Raw genomic sequence first — 20,860 nt, 5'->3', positions numbered from 1 at the left:
AGACACTGGGAGTGCCTGGCTCTCCCAAAGGTGCCGTCTTTGCACCTTTTGGGTCTGAGAATGGAGACATTTTCTTCAGTTCATCCCAACATTGTGTGGGACAGGACAAGCCTGTGAACCAGGGTCTCTCTGGACCAAATGGCCCTTCCTCCGATCTCTGCTGCATGCTTTCTAGATAAAGCACAAAAGCAGAACACAAAACAATCACCAGGTAGCTACCATCTTCCTCTTCCTCCTCATCTTCCTAAACCAGCACTGCTCACACTTGGCTGTGCACACAAATCACCTGGGACTCTGCATGACTGATGAGCTCCCACGGGAGCCATGCTACTGGTCCCTGGACCACACTTTGAGCACTGTGGATCTGGCCACCCCTCCTGGCAGCTCCCAGTTCCTGAGAGGATGGGAGGAGAAGGGTTTCGGCAGAAAGAGCTTCACGGGAAAGCTCTTCAATGCACACTGGTGTGAAGGGACCAGTCGGCCTTGCTTCTGGGCCATATGCAGGACGGTGTCCTTCCTCCTGCTCCCCGCCTGCAGGGAGAGGACAGAAATCACTGTGCACTGTGCTGCTTCAATGCGTGTCATTTTAAAGGTGTCTAAGACGATGATGGCTATCAGAGGTAAAGTAATAACACTGCACCTTTCTGTATCCCATCAAATGCTTTGAAGGATTTTCCAACCAATTACTTGACTACGGCAGATATCATCGCCCCGGTTCCACAGATGAGGACACTAGAAGACAAGAAGATGTGTGAATGTCCCCGCCCATGGCCAGTGAATAAAAGTGAAGCCAGGCTAGCATTCAGGTGTTTGGGCGGACCCCGAACCCCGTGCCCCCACTTTGCCGTGTTGCAGGGCAAATTCAGATGACCAACCATTTTTTGCGCATGCAGGTGCAGCCCTGCAGGGACCTTTGTGTTGCTCGGCGTGTGGGGTGGACCCGCTGGCCGCCTCTGCGTGGTGTCCGGGCTTCCTGGAGGTGGAGTCACCTGTTCTTGGTGAATGCTCAGATCCATGGGCGTGGGCTGCAGCTAGCAGAGTCTGAGGCAGGAGGATGTCACGCTCTGTGACTGTGGATACAGCCGCGGCTGCGTAACAAGTCCCCCACACAGGAGCCCCTAACAATGGAAATTCGTTCTTGCACGGCTCCGGAGGCTGGAAACCTAGGAGGATCAAGGTGTCTCAGGCCTGGTTTCCCCTGAGGCTTCTTCTTGGCTTGTAGATGGCGTCTTCCCTCTGCGTCCTCACATGGCTGTCCGTCTGTGCATGTCGGTTTCCTAATGTCCTCTTCCTGCAAGGACACAGGTCAGATTTGAAAAGGGACCACTCCAATGACCTGATCTGATCTTAATCCCCTCTTCAAAGATCCTATCTCCAGATACAGTCTCATTGACCACCCCAGTGACCTCATCTGCTCTTAATCCCGTCTTCAAAGTCCCTATCTCCAGATACAGTCCCCTTCTGAGGTCCCGGGATTTAGGGCTTCAACATATGGATTTTGGCGACATGATTCAGCCCACAGCTATGGCCCTACTTGGTCGTTTGTGGAAGGCATGGTACGTGCAGCAGCTGCTGCAGAAGTTGATTAGGAAATAGAATGCCCCAAGGACCAGCAGCCATGTTTCAGCTAAAGGCCAGGGTGGTGGAGACGCCAATCACAGCAGTTTCAGCCCATCTGCTGGCCCAGCAGAGGCAATGCCCGTGACAGCTCAGCCCAACCTAAGGGCTTCCAGGAGGGCTGCTGAGGATCTAGGAGGGCGAGGAGGCACCAGGAGGGAACAGAAGGTGGCCAGGCAGGACCAAGGGAATGGCCTGAGTGTCACCCTGGGCCCAGAACATTCCTGGATATGGCACACTGGGTCTGAGTCATTGTGACCCCAAGAAGTAGACTCCTGCTGGGCCATCCCCAGCTTCCCAGTCAGCTGAGGTAAGCGTTGCTCCTACTGGGTGACCAAGCATTCTAGAGGCACTGGGTGTGCCCCAGGCTGGGGTCAGAGTCTTCTGTGTGGGTTTCCGTCCAGCTTAGCCTGTGACTCCTTGGGGACACCGTGTTCCTCATCATACTTCAGCCTCCTCATCTGAGAGTTTCTATTGAGGTCCCCGCGGTTCTGCTCTGGCTGTCATCCTGTGCCAGCCCACTCCTCACTGGCCAACCCTGAAACCCTGGGGTCTGCACTTGGGAAGTGGGGTTAAAAACTCTCATCCTCTCTCACTGAGACTGTTGTTTTGGCATAGATTAAGGTAAATTTTATCCAAAAACTTCTCGAACACTGTTAGTGAAACAACATAACTGATTTTTCACAAATGTTCTAGCCATATTCTGCCATCGTTCAGAACTCTTGGGAGCACCCCACCTGAAACTGCCTTCCGGCTGGACGGCATTCTTTAACTCTTGTCTCCTATGGGGGTGGATTTGACTTTTGAGTCGCTTGTTTCAGGGAATGGTCAGTGGTCAGGGAATGAATCATCATCCAGCTCATTTGTCCCTTCGAATCCTGGACACAGAATGAGTCCTCTGAGCCCTGAGGTCTATCAAAGGACAAAGACACAGCAGCAGCTGAACAGGGTGCATGTTGTGCTTCAATCTGTGTCAAAGAGGAGGAGGGACACAGACATGCGTGGATGTTCATGTGCTCACACATGTGGACACACACCTGGAATGTTTCTCGGGGGAGGAGAGCTGGGGGCCTGAGGGGTCTGGGGGAGGGATGAGCCTTCGTTTTTACTCTACCCTTCTGTTCTTTTTGTTTTTGCTTTAAAGAAATCAATTGATGTATTACTTTTTTCCATTAACAGATGTTTTTAAAGAAAGAGCTGTCTTTCTAGCCCCTGGGAACCAGAAAATAAATGCTCATTGAAAAAAGGCTCTGCCCTCCCCACTACAGAAAGGCCTCACTTCATCCCAGTTCCAGACGACTTCTCCCTTTCCCCAGCATTCCTAGTCAGCAGCACAAACCTGCCGAGAGACACACCTCCCAGAAATCCCCGAATCCCCTCGTTTCCTCTAGTCGACTCCTCAGGCAGCCTGGTCTCTCCCTCCACCCTCTCAGTTTGTGATTGGACATCAGAGACTCACTTTGGGCATCTGGGATGCACAGACACCCTGCAGTCCCCAGGTCCCTCGGATGGGGGAGGTGAACTATGTCTGTTTCAGTGGGTGAGGCATCTCCCATGGGGGAAGCCCAGTGCCCTGCAGCAGCTCTCCAGGTGTGGCTTCAGACATGGCCTGGTGGTCTGGGAGGTGGAACAGCCTCTTGTTCGAATCACCAAGGCCTGTTCTTGGGATGTGAAAGAGTTCCTGGGGGGTGGGGCTTGAGACCAGGACGAGGGTGTGGAGACCAGATGAGCAGGGACTCCCCTGAGGTGTGGCCCTGTGCAGGGACCACAGGTCAGGAAGAGCAGAGGGTCAGGAAACCTTGAAGCCCCTCTGCTTGCAGTGGTCTCTGCCTCCCCGGAAGCCATACAATGTTTTCTGGTTTGCGTGCCAGAAGCCAGCTGGCCCCTTCTGCATAATCCATGTGTGTGTACACATCTGTGTGCCTGTATGCATGGCGTGGTGTGTGCGTATGTGCAGTATGTGTGTGCTTTCACATCTGTGAGATAAAGCATGCAGAATTTCCTGACTCATCATCCAGTTCATTTGTCCTTTTTCCTCTTAGATATCGAACATTTTATTATTTTATTTTATTTCTTGAGATAGAGTTTTGCTCTTGTTGCCCAGGCTGGAGTGCAATGGCGCGATCTCAGCTCAACACAACCTCCACCTCGCGGGTTCAAGCGATTCTCCCGCCTTAGCTTCCCGAGTAGCTGGGATTACAGGTATGTGCCACCACACCTTGCTAATTTTGTATTTTTAATAGAGACGGTATCTCTCCATGTTGGTCAGGCTGGTCTCGAACTCCCAACCTCAGGTGATGCACCCATCTTGGCCTTCCAAAGTGCTGGGATTACATGTGTAAGCCACCGCGCCCGGCCAGACGTCTAACATTTTATAAGGAAGTCTTGCCATATGCCTGCACGTATTCAGAAGGCCAAGTTGGGAAATGCCCCAACAGATTCCAAAAATAGGACTTTTCCCCTTTTCTAGGTTGGGGAAATGTTTTGCAGAGGTGGTTCCAAACAGATCATCACTCATCAACCATTATGTTCTCAGTAACAGGACGGTGAAGCATGCAGCTCTTTGTTGGGCGGAAAACTGTAAAATAAGGAAACAGATATTGAATTTCAGTGTTTAGCTCAATTGATGACAAAGGGTTATATTATCATTAATTCATGTTTATTGGACTTCCACTGGGCACATGTTCTTTTTCAAAAATTTTATTTTAATTTTTATGCAGAATCACGGAAGGGTCCTCTTTTTAAACGTTGGAATTACAGAAGTGTATTTGTCTGACATTAGACGGAGTTCAGTAAATATTTGTTGAACGAATGAACAAATTCGCATCATGCTCCATTTATGCTGCAATATTGTTACCTCTGCCCTTTTAGGTACTCTCACTTTCTCCTCTTAGGAGTTTTTTGAAACCAGTAGGAGCCCTCTGAGCGGTGCCCACTGGAGGGCACAGCCGAGAGGTGCAGTGTGAATTGGGCGCCCAAAGTCCTTGCTTAGAAGATTTTTTAACAGAGGTTAAGCTTATGGTATTTTTCGTGTGACAGATTGTATTTCTTTTCATTCTCCCTAAAATGTTCAAAAATTAAAGGGTTTATTTTTTAAACTGGCAGAATGCATTTTAAAATAGGAAAGCAAATGCTAGTACCAATTTTGCATTTAATAATAAAAGGAAAGTGTGTTTTTTAATTTCATAAAGAATCAAATTGTTAGATGATTCCCATTTGGAAAGATCATGAATGTTGATGTATTATGCCTTTTCCTTTTTTTTCTGTTTGGTCACTGTTAAGTTGAAAATAAGCTCCAAAAATAAAAAATAAAAAAAAGAATTCTGGAAAAATATCCCCCCAAAATCACGTTGTTCTTATTTTATTACTTTTTTTTTTTTTTGAAAAACCTAAGCATATATGTTATTGGTAAGTGTCTGTGAGTAACAAGAACAGGAACACTTACTTGCAAACTATTTTAAGTAAGAATGACTCATTTCACTCTAATTATTGCAGGCAACATTTAGGTATTATTTTCATTAAGTACACTATTATTTGTGGCAAATTGTGCTGAAACATTTGTGTTTCCCCCCCAAGGTCTTATGGACACCACAAATTCACCTGTTTAAATACGGAATTTACGGCGGCTGGAAGCACTCCTATTAATTCTGTTATATGTGGTTTTGGCTCCCTAAATAATGTCTAGCTAAAACCTCTCTTATTACGTCCAGATGCAATTCATTTGTTTCTGATATGCAGAACACTGGAAATGTATCAGCCTTTATTATTCCTCATCGAAATGAGCGCCTTTAGATTTCTAATTATATTGTCTAATAAAACTAAACAGTCAATGCTATTTGCATATTATATGAAGAAGTGTCATACAACAAACTCATAGCAGTCAATTAACATAAAAGCTAATTATATATCTCATCAGCTTACAAGAGTTTCTGAATTCATGCTTCCCCTGTTGTAGCCTAGAGCAAAGGAGCTTTGAATTTTCACTTCTAAATATTGACTTTTAACTAATATCAGCAGTGATTTCAATTTTTATGGATGAAAAGTTAGTGATTAAACTAGATGCAATATTGCTACAATGCAATTAAAATTTTACATTAACTAAACCTCCAGAAAGAAAATCTTTGCTACAATGTGAAATTAATTATCAGTCACTAAGCAGGTTAAGTACTGGTTTCATATCTGAAGGACACTCCAAAATAACGATAAAGATGAGTGAAATTTATTGGAGGTTGTCAGTGTAATGGCAGAGACAGATATACTACAACGACAGTTTCCACTGTAACATAATTGTATTCCTGCTGATTGTGACAGCTATCAAGCAAGAAATTTACTACAAGATTAACAGAGACACAGTAATGAACAAACATGGAGGCATGCTGTAATTGGCCGTTATTAAAGCGTTATCATAGCGGTCTGTAATAAACTCCCTAGCTCCGGTTTTCTAGAGAAGTCAAAGTCAGAACTTTCAAGTACTTTTTTCCATTCTAAAGTAGGGATGTGGGTATCCCCCCACCCCCATTCCATTGCTCACGTAACAAGCACAAGGTCAGAAGAAACGTAAAGGGGGAGAAATAGGCACTACATTTAGGAAGTATGATTAAGAGTTATAGGTGGGTTTAAAATTTAGGAAAAGTTAGGATTTACTTGGAGTGCTTGGGGTACTCTAAGATAGCAATGAAATTATCATGGATCATTTTTCTACTTATAACTTGTACCAAACAAGTCCATATGTAAAAGCAATGGCAGATAAGAAAACTGTGCCAGTGCGTGGGTTTTCTCTGGATACACAGGCCTTCTCATTCATATTTTAATGAGGTTAGTATCTCTGAGACAGTCCTTGGAGGGCAGAAGCAAGGCTCCCTAAGATTACAATAGGAGGTGCTTTATTGACAAGTACTATTCAAAATCTTCACAGTATAGAAAGACTTCGTTTTATTCCACTTGTCCCAATACTTATTGGCCTCTTATAATCAAAACACTTTGAAGTGGGAGGGGGGAAGCCCAGTTATTCTGTGAACAGTCTTTAAATGTACTCATCGTAGTTCAACTGCTTAGAATCATTTTAAACTCTAATCATGTACATTTGAATAAATGTATAAAGAGCTGTAATGCATAGCATCTTTTTCTTAAATATTTTCTCAAAAATATTGATGCTCTGGCATTTTAGGATCAAAATGTTTCTTAACCTTCTGCAAAAATGAGCTCCATTCGTGTCACACTGGCTGTTTTCCCTTTCCTTTTTTTAACCAACATCATAAGGTAGTGTCTCCGAGCTAGCTGCCAGCAAACATTTTCTAGTTTTAAAGGATGTTTACTTTAAAGGGCTAGTGAATCACATCAAAAAGCCAGTCAACCTTCATAGACTGACAAAATTATAGAAATTCACACGTTTGCACCTTGCCATAACATATTTGTGTTAAAATAGGCAAAACGGTAGTATATTCAAACAGGTCAAATTACACTTTCAAAATAAAAACAATCCACTGGGAGGTGGAAAGTTGTAACATGGGGAACTGTTTCCAAAAGGTGCAGCCTAGGAAGTGAATCAAATGGCCCGCAGAAGTGAGTTGTGGAAGGCCTTCCACACAAGCATCACAATTTTGCTCAAAACTTATATGCTCAGCAATTTTTGCAAATAGCTCACAATATTCTGTGAATTGAAAAATTAGTTTTCAGCGTGGTCTCTACTCAACATGAATTAGGTGGTGTATTAGGATGGAGTTTGGTGTTCTAATGGAAGAAAGGCCTAAGTTTCTGAAAGCCCCGGCGATCAGACCATAGTGCCTCCTGGCTCTGTCCCCATCCCCCCAAGCATCAAGTATGTTTACTTTTCAGATGGGAAACCAGACGGGGGGAGGGAGGAAGGGAAGAAGCGAGAGAATGAATTTCTTGATTACAGTTAGATATTTTTTAATGAAAGAGTCTACTCTTCACTTTCAGGTAAAATGCTACTCTGTTGACATCCAGAAGCTACTATGAATATATTGTATATGTATCAGCTAAGGAAATAATACTTAAAATACATGCATCACAGAAAACGAAAACCTCCATAATCTTTCCGCTAGTGATCTGTCCGGATTAAATTACATTTTAAAATCTGCCTCTGCATTTTATAGTTTTTCCAATGATTAGCATGTGTTTAATTATTTGTTTCTGTAAATTAATAAAACAGATTTTCAGTTTTGTTTGTTAATCTACGTATTGTGTGCATGTTTTACAACTTAATCAATGAAAATTAATGAACGGCATAATTAAAGCGTAAGTAGAACGCAACTTGTGTTTGAAATGTGCACTTTGAGCCGCTTAGGCTGCAGTTTTTGAGGGCAGACATTTTTAGAGATTAAAACATTCGTGAGTTTTAAAAACGTGGCATTTGAGTGATTAGATACATGTGGTGGTATATGCTATTAAATAGTCCATAAGCTATTGGACTTCCGATTCGAGTGCTTGGGCCTTGAGAGCAGCTCAAAATCAAGCTCCAGTGGAGTCGTGGGGGAGGAGGAGGGATGTTACCTGTGCACAGGGGAGGCGCAGCTGATAGTTAATCGGCGGCTGTATTTCTCTGGCGCGTCCTCTTCCCAAGTTTCTTTTAGAATGTTTTGACAAACTGGCTTCCTTATTGAAACGGGGGGCGCCGGTGGCGAGGCGGGGCGGTTTGTAATGGAACCTGGGTCTAAAGAACACAGGCGCACCCTCCGCCCGCGCTTTCAAGGGGACGCCGCCGCGCCGCTGATGAGATTTGTGGCCAGATGGCGGTGAAGCGCGGAGACCCTTTGTGCGCCCCGAGCGCGCCTGTGAATGTAGCGCGGTCGCTGGCACCGGAAGGGTTCATACTGCGCCTGAAAGGGGACAATGGAGGCTGGATAGATCAACACTGCAGAAATCGAGTTCATTTGTGATTCAGCCCCTTTCACTGCGGTTGTCATGCAAACTTCCTACTTTGATCAGCAGAGGGTGGAGAGGGAAAAAGCCCGCAAAGGCCGCGGGCTGCGGCGCGGTCCGGCGCCCTTGGCGGCTCCACGCCCCCTTCCGGAAGGAGCCGCGGGGACGCCGCATCCTGCACCTTGACCTGTCTAGACGGCCCCGAACGTTTTGTCTCCGTTACCAAGGGCGAGGGGTGCTCTTTGACCCGCGCCCGGGGCGGAGGTGGTGGCCAAAGGGTCCAGCTGAATCCTCGCCGAATTCCGGAGGGAGAGGGGCGAGCGGGGACGTGCACCAGCTGTTCCCAAAGAAAGCAGCCCAGGAGCCCGCCTGGGAGATGGGGCTCCCGTCCGTGAGCCCCTTCCTCTCCCAGCCCCGCGTCCACCCCAGCCCGGGCCATCGCGCGGCTGCAGCGCGGGGGACGCGCAGCCAAGGGCAGCCCCGGGGTGGGCCAGACTTTGGGCCTCCTCAACTTCTCCCCGACTAAGGGGGTCTGCAGCCAGCTGAGCGCGCGCTCTCTCTCCCTCTCTCTCCCTCCCTCTCTCTGTCTCTCCCTCCTTCTCTCTCTCCCTCTCTCTGTGTCTCTCCCCCTCCTCTCTCTCTCCTCTCTGTCTGACAAGTAGATGGATAATAACTGCCATTTTCTATGCGTCATGCTTTTTGCTACATGCTCAGTGACTTCTAAACATGATTCTATGTAGAGGTATAGTTTCCAGTTTGAATGTATTTTTTTCTGTACACTTTGAAATATATGCACTTTTTAAAAGCTAGAATTTACGCTAACCCCGTAATGATGTAAAGCAGGTTGTTGTTACATTGTAATAACAGTCTACGGTACCGTCTACTGTGTCTGTGCTGGGGAAGTGGCACACGTTTGCATTCATGGAGAGTGTGGCGTTTCCATGTGGACTCGCCGGAAGGTCTTTGAAGTAACATTAACATTAAGACAAGTTTCCTCGCCCTGTCTTTCTTCTTAGATCCCCCTAGCCCAGTCGGAGGCGTTCCTAACGGACCTTTTGGAGAAAGTCTGTGAGCGAATGAACGACTACAAGCTTGAGGAAGACCCTGTGACGAAGGAGAGAACTTTCAAGAGATTTGCTCCTAGGAAAGGAGACAGAATATACCAAGAATTTAAAAAATTATATTTTTATTCTGATGCTTACAGACCTTTGAAATTTGCGGTAAGCTCTCTTCCTTGCAGATGAATCGTATGATCCAGAAACGTGTTTTTGGAACTCTTTTTTGTTGTTTACTACTCTTGTTGTAGTTGAGTTTCAAGATATGGAACATCACAATGCACATTAAAATGTCACCTGCTGACTTTGTTATCTTGCTGCTTAAGTGCTCACTATACATTTGGTAACTTGACTTTTGAGACCCTAAGGGGTTGTGGCAATTTGTGGTGATCAATGGACACGTTTCAGTGATACTTTATGGAAGGTGCTGTTCACAAATCCTGGGGACTTGAAGACACAGTTTTGCACAATGTTTTGCTTAAAACATTTGTGTAGGGACTCCGGAGTGGTCTCCGTGCTGGTGCGAGGAAGGTTCTCTCACAGGTTTCCACGTAAGGAATCAGGGGCTGTGGTTTCCAGGTTAAAAGCCAAATTAAAACGAATGTCGCTTTCAAATATTTACAACCAAATGCTAGAGGGAGAGTGATGCAACCATCTCTTTTTTTCTAAGGCTTCACAGAGGAGGGAGAATTGTATCCTGAGTTAATTCAAGTATTCTAGCCCAAGCTAAGTTAAACAAAGGCTTAGGTATGATAGTGGGCTTGATGTCAAATTTCCTTCCAGTATAATGTTGATTTTTCATGAATGGTAGTCTCTGGCTTGCTAGAATATGCTTGGCAAAGTACATTGCAATATATTTCACTTTAGTCAATGCTGTTGAATCAGACAAAGTGATGGGCAGTCCTATTTTTAAAAATGTATTATTAAGTTCACACATTGGCCAGAATATCAGGCCTGCTGGATCCTTGAAATAAGGGCTTTAGCCGATTTTTAAAGATTTTATTTTAATTAGAAAGTAAAGGCAATTATCAGGGTTAAAAGTACCACAGAATAAGAATGGCAATGAATAAGTGCGTTTGTATTTCACAGGTTTTAAATAGGCAAAACCTGTGAAATTTAAATCTTTTAAAATGCCATTAAAAATTTTTAGAGTCTTGCTTAATGAACTCAGAAAATGATTTACAAGTCTCTAGTGAATACCGTTGGGTAACTTCACAGCTCCTAAAAGTATAACCTGGTAGTTCTTTAACAAAGAAACATACTTCAGTTAGAATTTAAGATTATCAAATGCGGGGGCATATTTGAGCACCCTCTTCTCTGAAAGGTCAGGGTTTTTTGTTTTGTTTTGTTTTGTTTTTCTTCTTTTTTAGTGAAGTGAAATTTTGGATGGATCTCTAAATAGTATGAAAAGACACTTCCCGAAGTGACTGTCAGGTGTGTTCTCCACAGTGAAACTGAAGATGAGTTTGTTTTGATTGCTGAGAAGTCTTAATTGTTTTCACACTTTCAAGCCACAAAATGGATTTTTATGTTAAATCTGAAGGAAACTGGTTTAACCATTTCGAGGAACTGTGGTCTTTTAATATTTTTTTTGGAATTTAAAAACCGTTAGACTTTTCAGCGCCTTAAATGGGAGGCCCGTTTCTTCCTATGGCTTCCATTCCAATTTAAGGAAGTGAAACATGCAAAGAATGATGTTCCTTCCTCAGCCTCCCACATCTTCCAACACAACTCATCATGTACTTAAGCCCCAGGAAAATGATGCAATTAACATTCTGGGAAGAGGGTTAATCCAATGCAATGATGTATTAAACCAAAAGGGCTAATAAAAATGGACCACCTTGGTTACATGATTTCCTATGTGTAGCTAATAAATTGTTGCAAAGTCCTTCCTAACAAAGTGCCCCGCCAGTGTGCGTCTATCCACATATGTTGTTATTATGTTTCTGCAGTGTGAAACTATAATAGAAGAGTATGAAGATGAAATATTCTCACTTATCGCCCAGGAGGCACACTATCTAGCTGACAAGCTGTGCAGTGAAAAATCAGGTACTGTGTCTGATGTAACATGTACTCGCTGCTCCCACACCCTCTGTCTCTCACTCAGCCTTGCAGCGTCTTGTTTGCAGACCGAGCCTCGCTGCCTCTCTGCGACCCACAGCTCTGACACAGGATCCCCCGTCTCCGCTGAATCAGAAACAACAGCATGTGAGAGAAAACAGATAAACAGAAACCACAGGGCTGTGTGGCCTTCCTCTTTCTACTTTCTTTCCTCTACATGTTAAGTGAATTCAAACATTCTTGATTTCCAGTTGTTAAGGAGAAAATTCTTGTTCAGCATTAGAAGACTCCAAAGTACTTTCTTTTTAAGAACTTTGAGAGAGAGGATTTTTCCATACTGGACCAGGGAAGGAGACCCTCACTTCATGGCTTGAGTATTTGCTACACCAGCAGAAGGTGCGATTTTTGTTTTGTAAGAACTTTCTAAAGTTTTTTTTGTTTGCTTGTTTGGGTGGGGGGGATGCTGGATTTTTTTTTTCCAGGTTCCATTCCTGTATCCACTTCTTAAAAAAATTTTTTTTCTGGCTCAGAGGATGGAAAATAAGTTAATTCTTAAGCATATCCACACACTCAGAAGCTGGAAAAAATTAGCAGAATTGTATTTATAACATACAGAGTTGAAAGTGGTCACTGACTCTCCACTCTGTTGGCTGTACGTAGACCTTCTAGTCCCCTAACTTGGATGCTTGTTTAATACATTTATAAGAATGGAGTACACAGTTGTGCATTCTTTTTGGATATCTTTGGGAAGAAATGAGTGAGTAGATATGAAGACAATGACTTAAAGCCAGTGGGGTACTTTCAAACAATGTGGAAGTTTGAGACAATTAGCATTCAGCAGTTGTTTACAGTAAAGTATAGAATACACCTACATCCATTATATCAAATGTAGTGCCAAAGTCCTTAAAATAACAGCTACTGCATATTTGTAGATAAATATTCATGTCATCAAAAGCCATTAAACAAGAAGTACACAAATCCCCCATTAACAGAACAAGTAAAGTTTTTTTTTTTTTACTCTGAGTAGATAATTGGGTTGTTTCCTGTTTAAAATCCAGTTTTAATGAAGCTTGCAAAAGAATACAGTGAGACGATGTAGTCAGGATTATTCAGGCATTTGGCGTAGTTTTCTTTGATGTTGGAGATATACTATAGAAATGTGTGATGTCCATAGCCACAACTTCCCACAGAAAATGTTTTTAAAGTGTTTAAAACAATTCAGAGATGTATGTAGGCATTCAGATATAAGCAAAAATGTGATGAACAATATTTGAAATGTTGATTTTCCGATTTTTTCCTCATAAAGGACGTGGTCTATGACAAACGCAGATCCACTGCTACATGGGCCCTCTCTCAGATGCTCCAGGAGGACTAGAGAGGGTTCCAGTAACTAGTCCCAGCAGTGGTCACCCCGAATAATAATATCCTGGGGAAAGACTACTCCCAAGTTTGTCAATTTGACTTAATTTCAATAATCTTAACTACCTTTCTTCATTCCTTCTGCCTATTTATAATTGGAATAAAAATTAACACTAACCTTGGGAAAATGCAAGCCTAAAGAATAAACCTAAGATAGGTGCAATTTTGCAAGGATAAAATGAAACCTGATTAGATAATTCTTAATTGGCATTTGATTTTTAAAACACTGATTAAGTCCTTACCACTATGAACAGCAGTGTTGGAAGTAAAAGGTGTGAAAGATACTCAAAGGTGCAAGCCATCATTGAACCACAACGTAGTGAAACAGGGTGAGTCCTTTCAGGTAACGTTTCTTCCTGAAACATATTTATGGATGTTCTGAACCACTCATAAGTTAAAAACCGAGAATAAATTACTCCTAGAAAGGGACTAGACTTCTCCCACCTACTCGAAAAGCCCTGCTGTTGAAGTGAGTTAATACCACAATAACAAGGAAGAGAGTTTCTTCAAACTGAACAATTTTTGATAGAAAAAGCTCAAGCAACACGTCAATGATAAAAACTGTGATAAGCGACTAAAGCAACAGAGAATTCATGCATCTTAACACATGAGGATGGTTTCAGACAACTGAAGGATGAGATGTTCGTATAGTAGAAAACTCCAGATGCACTGGTGCCTAATCGAAAACACAAGGACAGCCACTTTACAACCAAAATATGACAGTCACACTCTGCTTTGTGAAGGCGATACTTTGCCCTGTGATCTAGCACTACAGCTTTGCTGTGATAGATTCTCTAGAGTTTAAACAGTGTCTTAAAGATGTGACTCTGTGTGTGTGTGCGTGTGTGTGTGTTTTGGAGGATGTGGAACTGCACATTAAGCAATAACTATTTACTGAGTGTATACTAAGTGCAAAGACACTATGCTATTAAAATATTCACACGCTGCTTTTAGGAAGATAAATATTTAGAAAATAGACATTGGTAGAATTAGAGGTTTTATTGAAAGTTTAGTTCCTTTCTACACTTTACATACATCTTGTTTATATAAGAGTTTCACTTTTTTTCTTCTTAATGCAAATTATTTCACTTTATTTATAATAATCACATGTTGGCCAGTAAGGGCATGTTCACAGACTCTTCCAAATATTGAAGTTCTAACATTCACCCATACACAAAAATAAGTGGGGAAGAATGGAGAAAATATATATGTCAGATTTAAGATGATTGTGTTTGGATGAAAATATAACACATCACTGAGATTTTCATAAACATTGTGTGTCATTTTTTTGATGAGTGAAAAAAATCTCAATGAAAGGTTATAGGATTACAAGTGAATCTGTGGCTGCCACTGCAGTTTATATACTGGATAGAATAAAAGTCATCAAATGTACTCGGTTTTTGGAGTGTGAGACAGAGTAATAATAAGGGGTTATTCCTCAGATAATCTCTTTTTTTCCTAGGCAAGAAATAAAGGCAAGTTCATTAGATGTTCTTGGTGGAATATCTTGGGGCATATAGCCCAGACTTCTCTAGAATGTCATTTTGATGTCTTGGAGTCAAAATGATTAAAATCTTAATGTGCTATAGGGTTGTGATGAAAAGTGCAGCTCTTTGCCACTCAAGGTATGGAACAGAGTACTGTAGCTTAGAAATGAATGGATCTTCTAATACTCATGGAAGTATTTGTTAAATAGAGTATGTGATGGCATAAATAAATACACAAATATATTCTGTATGTATCACTTCTGCTTCCATATCAAACTTAACATTTAAAAGCATCATCACTGATGAATTTGCCCCATAACAATTTTGAATGCAGCGTATGAAGATGAGATCATGTATCTAGAAATGTTGAGCCTACATTTAAAGTAAAATATTTTTCCCTTTTTATGTAGACTTCTCAACACTAATGGAAATGTTAAATTCTAATACGTGAAATAATTACTTTCAAAGGCGAGCATATTTTTTTAAAGTTATGTAGCTAAAGTAATCCATAGCCTTTTTCAATAAAGTTTGCATTAATTGCTTCCAATTGGAAAAGTAGTATTACCAAAGTATCTAGTTGCTGCTGTGGTCCTTGGGTTAAACGCCAGATGTCCTGTGCCCCTTACAAGCTGTGAAATATCTCTGAGTGGAGCCATGGGTGAAATGACACAATATCTTGGCCTTGCTTTAAAATCCTCCAGCCAAAAAAGACTGGAATATGAGGCAAGAACAGCAGTGTTGATCTTTGTTGAAGTTGAGTTTGGGGTGCAGGGGAATAGATTATACCTTTCTTTCTGCTTTGGGGTAATTTCTATAATAACATTTTGGGAAAATTTCCATAATAAAAGTTTTAAAAATATGCTTCCACCAGAACGTCGTTTTTGCATAATGAAAATGACTTAATGGGCTGGTGTCTAAAGTAATAGTGATGCTATCTAATTTTTTTTTTCCAGATCTGTGTGAAACTTCTGCTAATCATACTGAGCTCTAGGAGTGCCGTGCTGCTAGTTGTAGAGAGGAGTAAAGTCACACCCAAAGGTCAATGTCTGCATTTTATGTTTGCATGTTATCTTTCATGATAAGAAATTTTGTCTCATACCATGTTTGTCTCCGTTTATGATTTATTTTGAAAATCTGTTGTTTGACATCATGACAAACCCTGAGTTTTTTAATAGGTGAAGCTGAGGAGTACATGAAACTTAATTTAACCTTTGCAGATTTTGATGAATCAAGCTTGACAAGAAAGAATTTAATTCTGTATGGGGGAAAAAGTGAAGACATTTCATAAACAAAATAGGGATTTCATAATGTATGCTGTTTATTTTATAACAGTGTATGTGCACGTATACAAGTGCAGTAGCTATCTGATAAGAACTGAATTTGAATTCTCAAATACTTGATTGCCTATAAATTTAAGGAAATACATGGCAACAAATTCAAAATGTGGTCTTCTGGGTGAGATATGGCTATTGATGAAAGAAACAAACTCACTTTTTGTCAGGAATGAAATTTAAATTTTTAGAAATCACAAGTTTAAAAATTCATCTCTAAAATTTAGTGGAGTGTGTAAAAACTAATGAATGCTTTAATTTATAGTAAACAATAATTATATTGGCCTCTCAAGCACCAATCTGAGTTTAAATGGTTTAGAAAGTTGAATTATTATTGCATCATGTGTTAAAAGATGACGCTAGTGATTGTGTTTTGTTTTACTCCAAACTCTTCTGGTTTGTTTGTTTTTCTTCTAAAGTTTTTTTATTTTTTTAAATTTTTTTGGCTCACATTTAGTGTGTTGAGTTTACTACTAAATAATCTTCCATTCTTCTACAGGAATGGAAAGAGAGTTGGGACCTGGTGGGAAATTATCCTTTGACCACACTTAATATACAAAGTCTAGTAACAATCACTCCCGGAAATTTATTTATCTCTGTTAAATTTGCATTCAATGGAATCTGACTTTAATGATGAAAAATGTCAGGGTATAGTCTACACCAGTTTCTACAAAGAGATTCTCATTGTCTTTGGTGACAATCAAGTGGGTAGGATGCTACACATTCTGCCCAGAAGACCTAAAACTCTTTGCCATATTATTACTCAGTTGCTTAAAAAGCACATTATGTGTTTAAATCATTCTCCTGACTCTTCAGCAGGAAACAATCCTTATATTTAGGAAAATTTAACAAAGCTAAGGGAAAGGGCTTTCCATGCCCCCTCCCCACCTCAACTCTGATTAAAAGTTAGTGAGTTAATATCACTTAATTATTTGGGTGCTTTTTTTTTGGTCTTGTCTGTAGCTGCTTAAGTATGATGGCTCCTTACATAAGCCAATGAACTCGCACTCTAGCTGACACAGGATGGAAATAGAACTGAATAATAATTAACACTATTTTCCAGTAGGGTAGGACAATTGTTATTTAAAACGTAGTCCCTATAGCTTTATTTAAATGTACCTAGTTAAGGTTAATTTGGCATTTAAAGTAGTAAATCAGGAACATTCTCCTAACTTGGGTTTTCTTGGGAAATGCACTAAACAGGAAAATTATTCCCAAAAACCTGGTGACCTTCACAGGAACATGGTGGGAACTGTGACTCTAAGTAAAGCTTCACTGAAAAATGTTAACAGTTGTAATTGTAGAAGTGTTGCCAAATTTGTTTTCATACTCTCATTGATCATCATTAAAAATTCTCAAATGTAGACAATACTAACACTAATTATAGAAATTAAGAAAATGTGGACTCCTGTTTGTGACTAAACGGACACGGGGAGGTGCACCTCCTGTCACTGAGGGGTGCCTTTCTTTGACAGTGATGCTTTGCTTTGAATATAGAGGGCCAGGAACCTTGACTTACAGCGAATAGCTAAGGTTTTGCTAAATATGGCATTTCAGGTTTTTTCTTGGATTTCCCATTAAAAATAGTCTTGTGTCTTGCAAATTTTTAATATCTCATGACTTGTGTATTTTTTCTTTCTAGAATTTTTTTCCAGATCAAACTTGCTAAACTCATGTAAATATTTGTAGCTTACGAAGTTACTGATTAAACCTGTATTTGAGTGATAACGCACAAACCACTGGATTTCTCATGGTTGCAGGAAGTCTTAGGTTTCCCTGTGGGTCACTGTTAGGTGGTGCTGCTTTTGCTCATGAACAATGAGATAGAGTAGCTACTCACTTTAGCATCCTTCTAGCCACCTCGGTGCCTTGTAAGTCACATTTATTGACCAAAACCGAAATAAAAACAAGTCATGGGGAGGAAACAAAAACAAAATAAAAGAAACAAGGCAATGTTATGCTGTGAGAGAAAAGTTTCTCAGAGTTGATGAAAAGCGACCTAATTCCATGTCCAAAAAAAATCCCTGCAAAAACACAGGGTAGGGTGTGTAATGCCTATTAAAATAATGAGGAGAGAAGACCTATTTGAGGCTGGACGGTTTCAGATTGTTGTCTTATGAGATGGTTGGTTTGGGTCTCCATGAAGACGTGTGAACCTGTTCTCATAAAAAAAAAAAAGACCAAATTGGCTGAGATGCCCAGTTTATTTTTTGTGATGTGGATTACTATTTGCTAAGAACAAGCCAAGGACAATGAATCCGTTTTGCTGAGGAGTGGAGAGTGGGATTGTGCTGAAGTCCCAAACGGGAAAGATCAATACTTTATTTACTAAGACAACCCTAAAAAAATAGAGTCAATAGCTGGCTGTGCTTTTTTATCTGTTTCTCGGCTTAGGTTGATATTTATTCACATACGTAATCACTTTATCTAAATAAAAAATGATAAACTATATATCAAGCTTAAAATTCAGATGGTCATGGAATATGAGAAAAGTCATTCTTTGATGTGATTTTGCGGTCTGTTTTAAAACTTGGTACAAGTCTGTGAGGTAATCTTAAATGTGCTGAAGCTCACGCAATAGGATATTGTATAGTTTGATACCAAGACGCAATTAACAATGATACGAAACCATCACACTATGAATGTCCCTGTGAGATACAAGTGTGTTTTTATTATGATTCCCTAGCTGTAATTTAACTCCCCTTTATACGTTGCTTAAATTCCTCAGATTAGTTGCTTTTAGACCAAGAAACCAAGTGGATAAAAAGATCAAATGCAGTAACTGACATGGAATTATGGAAGTCGTAAAAATGTATTGCCCTTACATGACCTGGGGAGAGATACAGTAAATGATATTGCTCTCACACGAAGTTTAACTTGTTGCCCCTTCCCCTAAACGTGTGTTTGCTGAGGAGAGAGGCTCTGCTCTTTGTAGCCCACTTTTCACGATCTGCTCCAAGGGCAGGAGCTGGTGATGAGATTTAGTATAATATTGGCTCGTTCACTTGTGGGGTCATCACCAGAAACGTGGGGCTTTGCTTCAGAAGGACAGTTTGTGGAAGAAGAGTCTTGGATGTCACCTATAGCTCTCTCCCTTCTGGATTCTTCAGGAAAGTCCAAAAATAGAGGGATGGATAAAGAGATAAACAGATAGATAGAAACATGGAAGTGTAGATACATGCCTACAAGCACACAGACACGGACATACATAATAGAGAGGACACAGGGAGATCGGCTAGAGCTTCAAATTTCCAGTGTGGAGCTCTCAGGGAAAAAATAAGGTCTTTATTTTTTTTAATTCCTTAATTAAAGAAACATTCCTGTGCTCCGTATCTTGGAGAATTATCTCCAGATTTTCATGAAAGAAAAAAAAATTACAGTGGACGTAAAAAAGATTCTACCCTCTACCACGGTAAGATATTCGTAAAACATATTTAATCTATTATGAAGTTGCTGGAAAACAAAAATGCCATGAGGCTGCACTGGAACTAGCATAGAATCTTATAGGGTGTGTCACTATATGGAACACGGATTTCAGTAAACCACAGATTAAACAATTTCCCTCTAAAGCATAGTAGCACAGAGTAAAAGCCCAACACAGTAAGGTGGGCAGTTTGATAGAGAGTCCTGCTCCCTCAAAACCACAGGGCAGGGGGAAGTTCGCAAATCATGAGCTTAGTGAATCCAAGATGTGACCCAGAGGGACATGGCCTTCCCATGGAGCTGATAAGGGCTCCAGTAACTTTCTTCTCCTTTTGGGATTGTTAACACACCAGCGTCTAGGGAAGGCAGGTTATGTACTGAAGCATCGGATGCCCAGGGTCAGCTGATTAAGCATGGCCAGGGCTCAGAAAGATCCGGTATACTGTAAGTAAGAATGTGAATAGCTGTCTCAAACTTTAGGAAAAACAAGAATAGCTGTCTCAGACTTTAGGAATAACAAGGTCGGCACCTGAAAAGTTAGACTGTACTCCTGACGTTTTATATTAAGGGTTTGCCTCATAGCAGCTTTCTGAATAAGTGGGAATTTCTCTACAGCGTATTCTCTGATATTGGCCGATAAAAGGTGACTGTAATCCACGAGACGACACCGTTGTCAACAGAGAGAGAGAAGATTTCAATCAGGTGATTTTCATTGTTTGATAGAAGTAATCTTCATGGCTCTGTTGTTCTTCATCAAAGGGCGCTGATGAAGCACCTTCATGCCCTGTGGTTTACAGAAGAAAGCGGAGAACCAAAAAATAGACTATTTGGTCCTTATTAAAAATGGACCCTATGTAAAGCAATGTGGTATTAAAACAGAGTGAAATCTAATACAAATGTGGCTTCAACAAGTGTTACTAAATTATTAGACCTTCAGGTAAAAATATACCCTTGAATCGCTTTTATATGCAATCAAAGCCATGATGAAATATTAAGGCCCTAAGATTAAAGGGTCACGGGTGCGTGCATGTTTTGAAGCAATGCCCCTAAATGATAAACAGAAAATGTTGCAGGTTAGCTCAGTTTTGCATATGCTGTGGATGCTGACACCTTGACCAATTTCGAGAGTGGAAGCCCCACTGGAAATCCTCACTCGATTCCAGGGATCTGGGTCAGCTGTGCCTGGTGGAGCTCGTGTGTGCCCATGGATGTGGTGTGGCTCTCTCTTTCCAAACTGCAAAAATCCCAGCCATTTTCTTGAGCATGCACTGGCCCTATGGCAAGCTCCCGCTGTAGAAAGATGGCTGTGTCGAGGTTGGAAGAGAGGGCTGATTGCAGCAAATCCCCTTCTGAAACAAAAGCCCAGTAAAAGATGCTGCTCTGCCTTCCTAACCGGTGTGATGCACTGGGGCTTCAGAAAGAAACACGTTTGGTTTTTTTGTTGTTGTTAAGAAATGCTTTCCTTTGTACCTGATAACTGAGTCTCAAGTCCAAGAAAACGATAGCATCTCTAGTTCTTGTGCTTCCCTTCTAGTAACTGGTGATTCGTTAACAGACCAGGGGTGTGTTCTCCTGTGCACGGCAG

At 41.3% G+C, this 20,860-nt stretch overlaps 1 protein-coding gene across 3 annotated transcripts in view; it reads left to right on the top strand.

Moving 5' to 3' along the window:
- Window positions 1-20,172, top strand: part of CNPY1 (canopy FGF signaling regulator 1) — a 73,034-nt gene extending 52,862 nt beyond the window's left edge. For 2 of the 3 annotated variants that reach the window (XM_077995226.1, XM_077995225.1), the window contains 3 exons: window positions 9,516-9,719; window positions 11,507-11,603; window positions 15,475-20,172. In XM_077995226.1, the coding sequence (XP_077851352.1) occupies window positions 9,516-9,719; window positions 11,507-11,603; window positions 15,475-15,512 (339 nt within the window). In that variant the 3' untranslated portion in view covers window positions 15,513-20,172. Of the gene's footprint in view, window positions 1-9,515; window positions 9,720-11,506; window positions 11,604-15,474 lie in introns of those variants that run through there. The other variant, NM_001193382.1, reaches the window with a different exon arrangement.
- Window positions 20,173-20,860: the final 688 nt, after the last annotated feature.

This window comes from Macaca mulatta, chromosome 3, assembly GCF_049350105.2.
Source record: "Macaca mulatta isolate MMU2019108-1 chromosome 3, T2T-MMU8v2.0, whole genome shotgun sequence".
NCBI classification, from domain to species: Eukaryota; Metazoa; Chordata; class Mammalia; order Primates; family Cercopithecidae; genus Macaca; species Macaca mulatta.
This window is presented reverse-complemented; position numbering and strand designations above follow the sequence as displayed.